A 15483-nucleotide genomic window follows, 5' to 3' on the forward strand; every position below is an offset into this window, starting at 1 on the left:
GAGAAGACAGTAGTTGTGGCTGTTTCAGTGACTGGTCCCCGTCAGTTAAAAAAACATTTCAAAGTCGATGAAACTCCAAATTCAGTGCACACAGTCGCAATAGCTGTGGTCGCGCTGACGTCTCTAACCACTGTTCCTTAGTGTGACCACAGCATTGATGAATTTAAGGACATTAATAACTGCGGATGAGTACTGCGTCGTCCTACCATGTAGCAAGAGAATTTGAGAGTGAGTAGAGCTTGCAGTGGATATTCTTAGAGATGCATTCATCCATTCATTTTCTTAACCATGTATCCAACTAAGACTGATGGCAGCTACAGCCTCTCCTGGCTGACACTGGGCAAGATCCATGCATACCAAATTAGGCAGAGCTGTAGACTTGCATGTAAGACTTTTTTAGGCCTAAAAGGAATATTTTCATTGAAAAAAATTCTCAATATGCGATTCAGATAAATGCTTTTGCTATTTTCTAAACAGACACATCACTGTATAGTTCATCAAATGCAGTAAAATCTGCATATGTGTGTAGATATTAGTAACGAACTTTTGTCATGTCCTGTCTATATCGGTATCTGGTTCATGTCCCGGGGGGACTGGATGCACGTTTTGACCCAGATTCCCTATAAGCACAGTGAGACCAAGAAGCACATTAATGAGCACAGGTAGAGTAGGTCAGTGTGTCAACAGGACTGATGCACCAGATAACTACATCCTCTTAAAATGTCTCAGTTTCTAAGAAATTACCTTTGTCATGCATGAAGGAGCCCCCAGTGATGTGTAAACTGTTGGTTTCAGAGTTATTATATTGCCTTTGCTACCGAAGCTGCTCACAGTCATCATGACATCATGACATGACATGAAAAAAAGACTAAACTAAAACAAACGCTGTTGTGACAGTGATGTACACTGTCTTGTTGGTATATATGTATGATTTGTATCACCTTCATGTTTCCAAACCGATATCATGAGCAGCAGCTTTTACAGCTGTGGCTCCAGCAAACATCAGCTGATACTAGAAATTAATTTAAAATAAATTATAACAACAGCTTATCAAGCTTGAACGTGCTGCTGTTGTTGTTTAGCGCAACATCCGCTGGTTTCCTGTTTCTGGCGCAAAGTGGGAGATAAACAAACAAGAGAGACGATCAGCTGATCATTGATCAGTTTCATGATTGAAGTAGCAACAGGAGAGGGAGGGAGGGAGAATGAGGGGAGAAGAGGCAGCTGACAGCGTAAAGACAGAATAACTCCAGCTTTGTGTCTTTTTTTTCATTCTAGCTGAAGTACGGGACTAATCGCGTTCCTTTTCCCCTCAATACGGATGTATTGTAATTGGTCCAGCCCAGAGTTTATCATGACCAATTGGCTAATCCACCACCTTTCATTGTTTATACCGTTACAAAAACAAACAAACATAAAAATGAAAAATCATCATCAGCCCACCGGGCAAATGCCCAGAATGCCCAATGGCCGGTCCAGCTATGCGGTCAGCTGGTGGGTAACAAGGCATCTCCGTAAACGTTAGAGCACGTATGCAAATATGTGATGTCTTGATGAATCGAGCAGATATTAGAAGTTTACACAGCATCATTATCGCATGAAAATATCTTTAAAGTTTATTTTGTGACCCAGAAAGAGTAATATTTCAAACTCCGCCACTCTGTGTTCCTCCGCCACTGCCTCGTTTGAGTTTTGGACTAAATGGATTCTGGGATATTGCATTTCGTCATTTCGAGCTGATTGGAGACCAGAACAGCCAATCAGATTTTTTTGCATCCAAGTCTGTGATTGGCTGGTTTTGTGGCACAAATATAACGGTGTAGAGAAAGAGTTGAGGGCGCACGGGCAGAAACATTGCGAGCGAGCGCAAATGCAAAAACTGAGTGAGAGTTTTTGCATTTGCGCTCAAATGCAAAAACTTGTTTGGATAATAGCAAACACTGAAATACATTTTTTGCACGCGGGAATGAATTTTGTTCACTCAAATTCAGCTTTTCTTCGCTCAAAATAAATTTCTCCTCAAAATGCAACACTTGCACCTGCAAACTTTTTTTTACGTGCGCTCAAATTCTTTTTACGTGCGCTCAGAATAGTGGCACAAAAATAACGCCATAGACATCAGCAGGAGTGTGTTGACTGCGTGCACCTTGTCCCACCTTGATTGAAGCCACAATCTCAGGTGATTTGTTGGCTGTTGACTTAACAGTGTGATGTTCCTGAAGAGGCGTGAATGTTTTATGGCATGGTGATAAAGACATCTCTTGTGTGTGTGTGTGTGTGTGTGTGTGTGTGTGTGTGTGTGTGTGTGTGTGTGTGTGTGTTAGCTAGGGATGTCAGCATCTGTGCCATTTAGATTAGTTATTGATTTAGGAAATCTTCACATTAGTCTCAGCCTGGGCTTACTCCTGTTTTATAATTCACTAAAGGTCTTGGCACCTTAGACTGCTCTTGTAGAAAGTCCCAGCTGTCCTTGAGGTCTCATCGGTAGTCTCATTACATTTTTCATGTAATTGTCCTATTTGTGCAGCACAAAGCTTTGAATCTACAACATTGTTCTAACAACAAAAAGAAAAAGCACCTTTGCTTGATTTATCTGGGCAGTGGCACCGAGAAGGAGAAATATCTTGAAGGCATTTGGTCTTCAGAGTTGAAAGCAGAGGCACTCCCTCTTTCTCCATCCATCTATTTCTCCTCCTGATTTATGATGTATTTTCCTTGGGTTTCCTGCCTGTCTTCTCGTGGCCATGAGCAATGAGCTGGTCATGAATATTTTGGGCCGGACAGCTTGCTCACGTGTTGGGCGCACGCAGTCACTCTCGTGCATCTCGTGTCGACGCCTGCAAGCCTGTCCCCGAGAATGGATTGCCAGGGTGCCAGCACAACACACAACTGTTGAAATATTTAAACATCGGATCATTACTACGTTTACCATGTAATTACACATGCTCATTTGGTATTCCACCTCGATTTGAGCGTGCATGTGCTCGGTAGATTTGCTGTGTGTTGCTGTACAAGCAGATATGCGCCTGCACAACACCCTCGCCTGTGTGCTGCACGTAGGTGTGTATGGTGCGGTTAGTGTTTTGCGAATCCCCGTGTAGTCTTTGAACAGGGCTCTGTGTATTATTGTGATCTTGTGTGTGTTCACAGCTGCTGTTTTCCTGGACATGGTTCTGGTAACACCCTGCGTAATTCTCCCCTCCCTGCAGCTCAGATCAATACAGTTACTGGGAAAATTGAAAGCTTTATGTTGCACATATTACTGCAATGTCAGAAAAGTGAGAGAACGGACTGCGTTCATGCAAATCCTGTATATGCTGTTACATAACAGGCTTTTACCTTTTCTGTAGAGACTATAGGCAGAGTAAAATGTAACAAAACACCCCCACAAATCATATTTTGCCTAGAAAATGCTTTTTTATAGGACATTTTGAATAATCAGGAAGGTTATACAGATATATCTGCTAAATCTTGTTAAAATATTGACATGTTAATCTGGTCTAAAACTAGCAGATGTTGGATTGGAACTCAAATTTTGAGAACAAAGATGTTTTACAGGATATGTTTTGTGTTTTCCACTTTTTAATCATTTATTTATCAAGATTAAAACATGTTGCACAATTCTGCAGCATCTACCATTTCAGCTGTTTCACCTTCCTTTTGATTCCTTTGGCAATTTTCAATTTCTTCAATAAAATAAATTAGCTCGAGCATTGCCTGTTAATGGAGGGTACTCTGTTACAATTTTATTGTTTTTATATTTACACAGCCCCACTTGATAGCATTGATAATCTTATTATGTGTTATATTGTAAAGAAAAGACTACAGACTACAATAAATTAATGATGAGTGTTTATAATTGTATTTTAAGGATTACAGTTCTCTCTAAATTAAAGTTTCTGTTTAGTTTTTTTAAATTAAGTGTCACATTTGAAATGCCCCGTTGCCTCACAGTTTAATTCTACTCCGATCAGTCAGCTTGAACCAGTTTGACCTTTTTATTATGATCTCCTGTTTATTATGATTATTATATCCCAACAGACACTGAACACTGTGTGACAGATCCCCAGGAGGGCATGTCCCTAAGCACGAAAGAACATGAAAGCACCTTACCAGACACCAACAATCAAATTACTTTTGAAGTTGCTAAGATTAACCTCCTTGCGCCATCCTAATTACTGAATCTGTTGGGGAGGAGCAGCTGAACCTGATGACCTTGTCTGTATGGTTTTATAAGTCGACTAGCTTACTTTTTTTTTTTTTTTTTTTTTTTTGCGGTCATTTAAAAGCCATGATTAAACATTTATGGAAACTGTTTTTTAAATATTTTTTCTATCTTGTCCACATGCGTAAGTATGTTTTTGTGTCTCTCTTCACATTTTCAGGAGGTTTATCAGCAGCACATGGCAAAGGAGCCTTATGGACTCAATCTGGCTGAGTTTCCCTCTGAAGATGACCTACTCATTTACCAAAGGTAAATCTGAGCTACTAATTACATACAAGGGATGAAAACTATAACAATATGTAATAACATATATTCAGTAGTCATCATATCACAGATACTGGCCCACAATTTCACTCACGCAATCTCAGCAATATTACTTTAAATTTAAAGATGGCCATCCATCCATCAAAGAATCTGTTGACATAACATTTAAGCAAACTGGGTAATCTTTATTTTTCCCACTCAAAGACCTTTTTCTATACAAAATAGCTTCGTTGCCTGAACTTAATCACCTCTTCCTTCTTTTGACTGCTTCCTTTAGCGGTTGCCACAGTGGATCATCTTCCTTTATCCTCACCCCATCTCTAGCATCCTCCTCTGTCACACCCTCTGTGTGTCCTCTTTTGCTACATACATGAACCTCCTCTGAGGTTTTCCTCTTTTTCTACCGCTTGGCAGCTCCATCTTCAACATCCTTTGTACACTACATCTGCTATCCCTCCTCTGCACATGTCTGACCATCTCAGCCTTTTCTCTCTAATTTTGTCACCAAACTGCTCAACCTGAACTGTCTCTCTGACGTACTCATATCTGATCTCGTCCATCCCGTCACTCCCAGTGAAAAACTTTACATCCTCATTGCCTGAACCTAACCTCTTAATGACAGTGAAAGCAAAAAAAACAATGCAAATGAAAATAAGACAAAGGCACCAGCACACATCCAAATACTCCCACTGCAGGTGCATCAAGGCGCTGAGTATTTGGAGCTGATGAGAATGCACTTTTTCACACTGAACAAGTGTGTCCTTTTGGACTGTAGTGTAGTGGTGTCGTCGAACTGGAAAGATTGCGTCAGGAATATTATTGTGAAGTGCCAGTCTTGTAAACTGGACATGACAGGAATACAAGGAGAAAATTACATTACATTGTCACTTAGAGTTGAGGGGAACAGATTCAATTTTGGTGGTCAAAATATGTGACTTCCAAAGAAATTGTATATTTATAAGATAAATATTAGAAATAATATTTATAATAAAACTTTTGCACATAGCTAGTAAGCCAAAATTAATTGTCTTGCAGTTTCTCAAGAAAGAAATTGTGACCACATTTCAGATTTTTTTGGGAGGGGGTGAATTGATTTTTGTGGCACTAATTTTTACTGCCCACCTGTTAATTTCATTTAACCTCCCAGGACCTGGCGTCCACATGTGTGGACATCACATTTTGGGATGTCTAGACGAAAATAGTTAATTTTTCTCTACAAGGGCCTGATATCCACTTACGAGGACATTATACTGCCACTGTTAAAACCATACGTGGATCTCATTTGTCTCAGAAACAAAAATTAGGTTAAAAAAAAATCTGGTAATTCTTTGTTTTTACATTCATCAGGTCCCAATCAACTCAAATGGCCAAGAAAAATTTAAAATGCATGCCATGAAAGAGTTCGGGTCTTAGGAGGCTAATGTTTATATTAAAAGATTGAGCTGCAAATCTGGACTGCGTAATGAAATGAAAATGTTTCCATTAGTCCATTAATGCTTCAGTCACACTAAGAAAAACTGTGGTTGGAGATACAATTATTGCTATTTGGAGTCTCTTTGCCTCTGAAATGTTTTTGTTTTGGTGCATCAAGACAGCAATAAAATGCCAATAAGACAGAGAGACTATTCTGTCATTCTGCTATCAGTTTGCAAGTGAAAGGGGTCATGTTTGCATCTGCAGTCTGCGAGTTACTGAATTCCTCAACAAATGGTGATGTAGTTGCTGTAGGATGGCGATTTAACTGTAAAAAGACTTAAGTGCTCGGCAGCCCTGCTTTCATTTAGGAATATAAGCAGTTGAGTCAGTTCCCACATTGCAAAGAGACTAGTAGCTGATATCAGATATCATCAGATATTCTGAGAGCGACTGCAGTCAGTCAAGCTGGGCTGTGATTGTTTGGAGACAGATTGTGTCCCATTAGGGGACGTGTTTAATCATAAAATCATGATTCAAACCCTCAAACTTTAGTTACTGATACTACAATCAGTGCCCGATTGAAGGGTTTGGGGTCGTCACGTGGGTCATATGGCCTTCAAATAGTTTTTTTTTTTTTTTTTTTTTTTTTTTTTTAACTTCCTACCTTTTAGAAATGCATCCCAAACTTCTGTTCTTTTATAGCTCTATGCCACGGCTAGCAATTGTTGCTACCTTTCAGAATGACCATGAGCCTCCATGATCCGCCATTGCTATAAAAATGAAAAAATGGTCCATTGAAGTGAACGGAGTCTTCCATTCAACAGCTCTGGTTGCAAGAAGGTTGCTGTCCTAGTTTTATTCTAGTAATAAGATGACTAGGCACTGCTGGAATGTTAAAGTGAAAAGGTTTAGCTTCCTAATTTACTATTTTAGCGTCAACGACAGACATTCAGGTCAAATGTCAAAGTATTGGACAATCTGATATTTTCACCTGCGGATGCTGCTCAATAAAAGTAGTAAAATCTATGAAGTCTACTTTATCCTGAATGAGGCACTTAATATTATCAGTCAGAACAACGCAGTGTTCAAGACACAGGGGCAGAACAGGCAGCCACCCCCTCAGGGTGATATGGGTCATCCTGAAAACAGGCATCAACCAGGCGGGTTTATCACGCCTCTGACCTCACTATTCTTTCTCCACCTTTCCCTTCCTTCTCTTTTCTGCAAGTCCTTTCTATTTCATTTTGTACTTTCTCCCTGTTTGCTGCCAACACTGATTTAGGACACAGTGAATAGCCATCAGCAGGCTTTGAATCTGAACACAACTGTCTGTCTGTTCTTTGGAACCTTACAGCACGTTTGATACAGAATGATCATTGGATGAAGCTTTGATAGCTTTTTCCCCCTCACACTGCTGTCCTAAATCCAAAGAGGATGACTGCAGTAGAACTGTAGATGGTGGATAGTTATTCTTTTAAGAGAATCTTTGCTGTTTATAGAGTAAGTGCACATTATAGTTTGGAAAAGACCATGTGACTGCAGACCTCAAACACACTTCAAGGCATTGCAAGAACTGCTGAAGACCATAAAATACCAATGGGCACCTGACACCTGACCTGGAACCCATTGGATAAAAAATGGAAGATTTTTGGAACATTGTGCAAAACCTCAATTTAAGATAAGACAAACTTCTTGAGTTTATGTGAGCTCACATCCAAGCTGTCATTAAAGCAATGGGGGCCATACATGCTATGTGTTTATTATATCAGAAGATATGTAACATGAGCTTTCATCCTCTCATGTACTGTGCTGTGCAATCGTTTTTAGCCACGCCTCACTATTTTATTTTATCTTTTTATCTGGCAATTAGATGGTCAGTTTACTATCAGATTGAATGGAGTCAAGTTGGGAATTAAACACAATCTTGTTCTGATATAACAGTGTGGTAACTTTGCAAAATTTGCAACTGTTACAGTTTGCGTACATAGAAATTCAGATTGAACAGAAACTTGACCAATAACTGAAATTCTTATACAAATGTTAAAGTAAGATGGACGTTTAATTGCGAAATGATATAAGTGTTCAGCAACCTTGCTTTCATATTGCAGTGTAATCAAAATACAACAGTTGGCAGCTCATTGAGTCTGCTGATTCAAAGAGGTGCCCTCATTCCTACACACTGACTCTGACTAATTGCAACATTTTGGCGACCTGTTTGCATTTATAAATGAGGCAGCAGCTGTTTATGAACCTTTCAAAATGTTTCTGAGTGATTGTTGGTCAAGCTGCAAGTTGGTCTTACAATCAGTCGCAAAAGCAAAAAAATGAAATGCAATCACCGATTTTCTCTAGTTGCAAAGAGGTTGAATGGTAAATGATTTTTATATAGCACTTTACACTGCATGCCTCATTCAGCCATTCATACAAGCACTTTTTTCAATGCTCCTTTCTATTGAACATTCACAAACAACCAACCTTGCAATCAGTAGATGACCTCTGAGCTACAACCCATGGCATCCTATTTTTACTCTGTCACCAAGTAGATGAAACTACTTGCAGCACGAAAAAAACATTAATTTACTTGACTTGAAACTGCCAATCAGATTAACTTACTTAATTTTCAGCACTTCTATAGAGAAATGCAATGTAGAAATGAAAACAAAAAACAGCTTGAATAGATCAGAATGACATGGAAAAATCAAACATTTGAATGTCATAAACATCATGAATCAGTCTCACACACACCAACACACTGAAACTGATGCATACATTTAAAATACAGCATTTGCATTATTTGCATTACATAGAAATGTGGCATTGGTCAAGAATGTCTGAGCAATTTCTTAACTACCTAACTCAATTAATGAGTTAGGTAGTTAACGTAACAATAAATAAAATGGTCCTGACATTTAGTTGTTACCAAAACATTTATTTATTTTAACATCTTCACTGACTCTATACTGGGTGACTAAAGCAGGGGAGTAAACCTTAAAAAAAAACACACACAATTCAAATTGCGGTGAAGAATGCTGTTCATATTCTCCTACTACAGTGGCACATAATGAGAATGAAATTGCATTCATTATTGAAGCTGGAAGTTGAAACTGCTCCAAAGATGGTGGCTGCAGCCAGTGTTCTGCTAATCAATGCATTAATATTAAAAATCATAAGCAACAGCCAGAGGGGGACTCTCAGCAGTTGCATATTATTGAGTCTTTGTGAGAGAAAAATGACCTACAGGGAAATTTGTGATTTGATGATGGTGAGATCTAAATATTAGAGATCTCAGAAGACAAGTTGAACACTGAAGACAGTATGAAGCCTTAAATTGAAAGCATTCGGTAGAGCCATAACGACCCTATTACAGATTAGGGTTATTTGGATCGTTCCGCTCACGATGAAGAGGGCAGAAGCATTTGTAAGCAATGCACACCTACACTACTGGCTTATTTTGCAGAAATATCATTCATTGTCTGTATTATGTTTTGTATTTTCCTGCAGGTTTGCTCACTTGGGTGAGAGCCAGCACAGAGTGGAGAGAACTGAACACATAAACCCGGCAAACATCATCTGTCTGTGAGTAAAACATATTAATAGAAAAAAAGGGGGAAAAAGCCACATGTACTCAAACTCAATAAACCTGGCTCACGTGTAATGTATGGTATTGTATTCTTGGTTTGCAGTTATAAATTACCCCTTTTATAAAGCACTCAACATTTTCACTAGCCTTGGGAGAAGGATTGCACTACTAAGTGGTCTCAGTCGAGGCTTCTAGGCTGTGCACTGTTTAATTGTCATATGTTTCTTCACTTCTTTGCATACACGCTATTTCCCAGACAGTCCACTCTTTACCGTAGATGGTGTTTGTTTGGTTTTTTTCCCTTTTTTTTTTTTTTTAATCCCTCAGCCAGATTCAAAGTTCAACCACACGTGTGATGGCAATGTGCAGCCATGGAAACGCACAAGATGTTTTTGTCGTGCTGTCTTTTGAGCTGTAAGGCATGCATGCACACACACCTGTGCAAACACATAAATCAGTTTAGAAACAAATTCCTCCTCTACATGCACTTGTGATTTTCTTACATGATGGCTTCTTATATCCACATTCATACCTGCTAGGTTTTGTCTTCTTGTGAAAGTGCAAAAAACTTGTTTGAACATTTAAACTTATTGATGGTCCTTGCGCACCTCCAGTTTTTAGTCTGTTTAAATCGAACTCTGGTGCAGTCCGTTTGTGCTGATTTGAACGCTGTAATCGTATGTAGGTGCGAGCCAAAACAACCACACTAAGACCCTTTGGAGGAGGGGGCCCCTGTGTGGTCCCAAATGAACTCCAGAGCAGTCTGTGATTCTGTGAACTTGATTTGACCCCTTTCCAAACCTACTACCAGGTATACATTGCAAGTTTGAGCTAAAAAAAAAAACTTCCTGTAGCTACATGTGCTTTGTGTTCTGGGATGCAACAAGGCACAATCGATGTGCTGGGGTCTGTATCCATTAGCAACCATCTGTGACATGAGCAGGAATTCTTCATTTTCTGCAGTAGATCAGAACACAGCACCTTCTTACTGTATTTACTGCTCGCACCCTAGACATATATGTCCAATAAGCAGACTGAATATTCTGTAATGATACATTTTGGTTTGCTTGCAGTTCACTTGGATTTTTTTTTCTGTGTGTAAAGAAACCAAATCATGTGGAAAAGCTACAGCTTTACAACCCCCCTAAAATTACTTACTCATTTTGAATCAAGTAAATACTATTTTTTTTTTGTCCTGGCAAGAGTAACTATAAATAACTGCCGCACTCGCCTTCCTAATTTCTGCCTATAACAAATCTCCATTAGTTCAGCACCCAAAGCCTCCCAAAGCAGAAATCACAGATTGATGTTTTTAATCATGTTTTTATGGATTATACAAACGAGATATGACTTGTTAATTTGTGACGATTGGCAGGCAGAGTCCATACTAACTCGCAGTTGGCTCTAAGACACGGTTTAGTTTAGAGATTTCAAATTTCACATATTTAGAAGTTTTGATGAAGAAGTACAGAGATGATCAGAAAGAGTGTGTCGTTTTGGAAAGCATGTGAAAGGATTTTATAGGATACCAAGAGAAGAGCTATGGTACTGTATGAGGAAGCATGTGATGAAATATTTAATTGTGGTGTAGGACACTGAACCCCTCTTGGCAGTGGTCATGGACAGCCTGGCAGATGAGGTCAGGCAGGAGTCACTGTCGACTGTGATGTTTGCAGACGACATTGTGATTTGCAGTGAGATTAGGGAGGGAGGTGGAGGGAGCTCCTTGCAGTTGTAGTAAAAAAACGGCAAAAAAAAGGTAGTAAAACCTCGCTTCAGGAAAATAAAAAAACACTTTGAGACACATTGATTATTAAGCAAATGTTCCTGAAGGGAAAATGGCTTAGAGACTGCATCAGAGGGAATTGGTTGTGGTTGTATTGTTCAACAGACATTATAGAAATGATACCTTTTTACAGAATGAAAAAGTGCAAAAGTAGGATAGAAATTTCATGAATTAGTTTTCTTTCCCTTGTTATGTTTGAATGCATGGGTGAGAGGTGAGGAAGGTATTCACTTTCAGTTTTCTAAGAAGACCATGAATGCGACTCGTTATCATTGCCAGTAATTTCCTAGAAAACCAGATCTGTTGTCATTCGGATCGACTAAGTTTGATGGTCATGTGGAACTGAAGAGGATATGGACAAGAAATGGTCACTTAGAGGAAGACTGACAGAGGCTGACAAAGACACAGTGGGGACATGTAATCAACTTGGAGGAGGAAAATTCAAGGATGATGAAAGACATGCCTCTGATGTGTTTCTAGTATTTCTTTGGTGTGTGAACCGTTTTTAAATGTGAAAGTTTCTTGTATGTATCCCTTCTTACAGAACAGGAGAAAATTTGTAATTTATCTTACAAAAGTGGAAGAAGTATCAATATTTTCTTTTAGGAAATCTCCATCAGCAGGGAATCAAACCTTTTCATCCACGTTGTCTTTCTCTCTGGCCTTTCAGTAGTCCATCCAGCCATTGTTGTCATCCTCGTGTCAGGCCCGCAGGGTGCTACAGGTGTGTCTGTTGTTGTGCAACAGTGCTATTCTAAGATGTTACAGCACCCCAAACGTGTTGTCACTGTTAGAAGCCTTTTAGAGTGTCACTTCCCTCTATGTTCCTCTATTGATCCATCAGGCTCAGCCAAAGATGACTCAAGTGACGGAGATAAAAATGGAAAAGAAATGAATACTGTAGCCCATTCCTGTTGAGAAACATCAGTGAGGTGTAGAGATTAATGGCCCTCTTTTCTTCCTCTGCTCTCCTCTCACCCCAGCTGGTTAGGACAGATGGCCGCCCACCATGAATCTGGTTTCTAAGGTTTCTACCCATTAAAATGAACTTTTCGGCACCACCGGGGCAAGTGTTGCTCATGGGAAGATTGTTTGATTTCTGTCTTCAGTATTGGAAGGTCTTGACCTTAAGACCTGACTGTACTCCGTTGCAAATTCGAACACGGACAGCTGGGGGCTCAATGGCCGAGTAATCATTCCTTTTACACTACTTTCAAGTTCGCCGCCTGAGGTGTATGCATCGTTGGTGCGCTGTAAATCCTCCACAGACAAATCCACGTGGTGTAAACAAACAATAGGCTGGCACGTGGATATCTGTATGGACCTTCATGCTGATGATGAAATTTATATCACTTGGACTGTAGCAGACTCATGTGGAAGGTATAATTGAGGCTTTTTTATGCTCTAAAATAAGTTGTCTTATAATAAGGCAAATGTAATGTACAAATTACAGACATTAAACAGTTTATACAGTAATAGTAAGCTCAACAGGCCAGAAGATGAAGTTTGAAATATTTGAAAACACAAACATATTTACTTGAAATGTTTTCAGTGTTGCTCACGTGGTTTGTAGGAGTTTGTAGACACATTATACTTCTGCTTTATATTATGTGAACAAGAAAGAAAGAAATAGAAATTATTTTTATGAGTAAAAAAAAAAGGTCTGCTTCTAATAAAAAATCACAAATCTTGTCAATACTGTTAAAGTTTGAAAATAGCCAAATTGTGACCCATGTTTCCAGCTCTGTACACGCAACTAATCAAATTTCTTGATTGTTTAACTAATATCAGCACTATTCATGTGACAATGTATTAGGGCTAGTGAAAGTTTAAAATAATATTTTCATAATGACAGTTTTGCAAGGAAATAATAGCAAATTTAAGAGGATAAAAGAGGCAAATTTATGAAAAAAAACCTCACAAATTTAAAAGGAAAATATATCTGAAAAATATACCAGAGTCAGTAATCAATATTGCTTCACTTTTCATTATTAAATGCACATATTTAAACTGCCAACATCAATATCTCATAAGAACTTTATTTGAACACCAGCACCACCTCTTTATAGTCGTATTAAGTCACACTGCAAACTGTGAAGTTGATTTTCAATCAAACAAATTGTCCTCTAACCTCATCTAACAGCACTGGTTTCTTTGTGTAGCAGGCTGTGAAACAAGTGAGACTTGCTGGAGTCAGGTATCTCCAGCAAGTCTCAGGTAGGTGTGTGTGTGTGTGTGTGTGTGTGTGTGTGTGTGTGTGTGTGTGTGTGTGTGTGTGTGTGTGTGTGTGTGTGTGTGTGAAATCCACTCAAAGTTCTGATGAATCTGTGCCACAGGAATCACTCCTCCTGCTGCATTGGTCAGATTTTAATCAAACTTACACACAGTAATCATCACGGGGCTTTTCGCCCAGATTGCGCCTAAAGGTCACGGTCATATTTGTTATTTTATGGGCAATAAACAGTGAATTGTAACGGATTGCGATTTCTCAGTTTATGATGAATGAATGCATCAGTCAGTAGTTTTCATTTTCCGCATTTTGCAATAAAAAGCCCCAAAACAAAAATGCTATTTGTTTTCTCAACTTGGCCTAGAGATATTTTTTTACCTTCAGCACTACTTACTAGTCTGTGTAATTAAGGATTCTTACACAGCAGCCTTGGGGGGGGGGGATTGATACTCTATGGCTACAACGTCCTCCATAGCTCATAATTTATCTCAAGGCTTCGCTGTGCCTTTGAAAACAGCCCATCATGAGGCAGGTGCCATTTGAAATGCAGCCATGTGTCTAAACAGCCTCTCACTCAGGCCTCAGCTGTTGTTGGAAGCCTAACTGAATAGATGACTTGACAAGCACGCAGTTGATAATTCACCCAGAAGATGGTAAGACATGCTTTAAAATCTAGTATTTGGAAAATATGAGTAATACTGCTGTGAAAGCACTCATCTTCACCCTCCTCGTGTTGTTTCCACCTCTCAGCAGCAGTTTACAGTCTTTTGTTGGCTCAAACAAACTCCTTTCCACCTCTTGTTTTTGCCTAAAGCCACGTGATTTGCCTAAAGTTAATGTATATGGTGATACACCAATCACACATGCTTCTCTCCCATTTTTCTTTTCCTTCTCTCTTAGAGAGCCAGTGTCCTGCTTCCCAGAGGACAGCATCTACGCAGTTTTACCTCCACAGGTGGGCAAAAACAGCCAGGAGGTATTTGAGGGCCATGTGATGACCGGTCAGGGCCAGGTGAGGGCGTTGTGCAGAGAGGACATGTTGATGTACAGGGAATACATCAAAAACAGATATATGTGAGACACGGATAATACAGACTGGATCTCTGTTACCAGTGTGAATGGGAAGCACGATCAGCTGCTGAAGATGTTTCGTCGTCATTAATCATATTTGCTACTACAAACAAATGCAAAATAAAATGTTCTTCTATTTGAAATTGATGTGGGGGGGTTTTCTATGGTAAAGGCTGTAAAAAAACAAAGATAACAGTGCATGAGAACTCCGCTTGGCCTGTACTTGAACTGAAAAAAGTTTTTTTTTATAAAAGTCTTTTTATTTTTTGCGATCCACAAGCGTCATTCAAAATTGAAATACTTTGAATGTTAGATTTATCATTCAAAACTGTGCACACATTAAACTGCATCACAGACTGGAGTTCAGGGGTTTGAAAGACTCGGGCACTTACAAGCCAGTCGTTATAGTCTGTGAGGTCAGGACACGTTCATGTCCTTGTCTTTCCTTTGAGGTTTTTTTTTTTAGATTTTTTTTTTTATTTCTTCAGCAACCTGGAAATTTCTCCTCCTCAGATGTGTTGCATTCCTTTTGTTAAACAGTTTAAGCTTTACCATTTTTAAAGTGCCTTTTGAGATTTTTTTTGCATTATTTAAAAATAGGGGTGTTTTGTCCTGTATTGAAGAGTGCACTGGTTAATTTAAATAAACTGTCTTCTTGTGTTGTTCACGATCTGTACAGAAAAACGTAGCAGTGATAGCTTGATATTTGATTTGTTTTTGTTTTTTCAAACCTTGCCACCAGTTTACAAAGTCACACACTAATTTATGTTGCATAAATGCTCAGATCAGATAATCATTGTGTGCATTAGTTCTACAATAAAATTGTATTTAGTAACAAAGTAACAGTGTGACAGAATGTTATTTGAGTTTTGGGTTGTTGTTTTTTTTTTTTTTTACTTTTCCACTTTTTC

The 15483-nt window shown here is 39.0% G+C and overlaps 1 protein-coding gene across 3 annotated transcripts in view; it reads left to right on the plus strand.

Moving 5' to 3' along the window:
* Positions 1–15412, plus strand: part of fig4a (FIG4 phosphoinositide 5-phosphatase a) — a 52680-nt gene extending 37268 nt beyond the window's left edge. For 2 of the 3 annotated variants that reach the window (XM_040017060.1, XM_040017061.1), the window contains exons 22-24: positions 4386–4474; positions 9407–9481; positions 14402–15412. In XM_040017060.1, coding sequence (XP_039872994.1) covers positions 4386–4474; positions 9407–9481; positions 14402–14579 — 342 coding nt within the window. In that variant the 3' untranslated portion in view covers positions 14580–15412. The other variant, XM_040017062.1, reaches the window with a different exon arrangement.
* Positions 15413–15483: the final 71 nt, after the last annotated feature.

This window comes from Simochromis diagramma, unplaced genomic scaffold (assembly GCF_900408965.1).
Source record: "Simochromis diagramma unplaced genomic scaffold, fSimDia1.1 OVJJ01000802.1, whole genome shotgun sequence".
Classification (NCBI taxonomy): Eukaryota; Metazoa; Chordata; class Actinopteri; order Cichliformes; family Cichlidae; genus Simochromis; species Simochromis diagramma.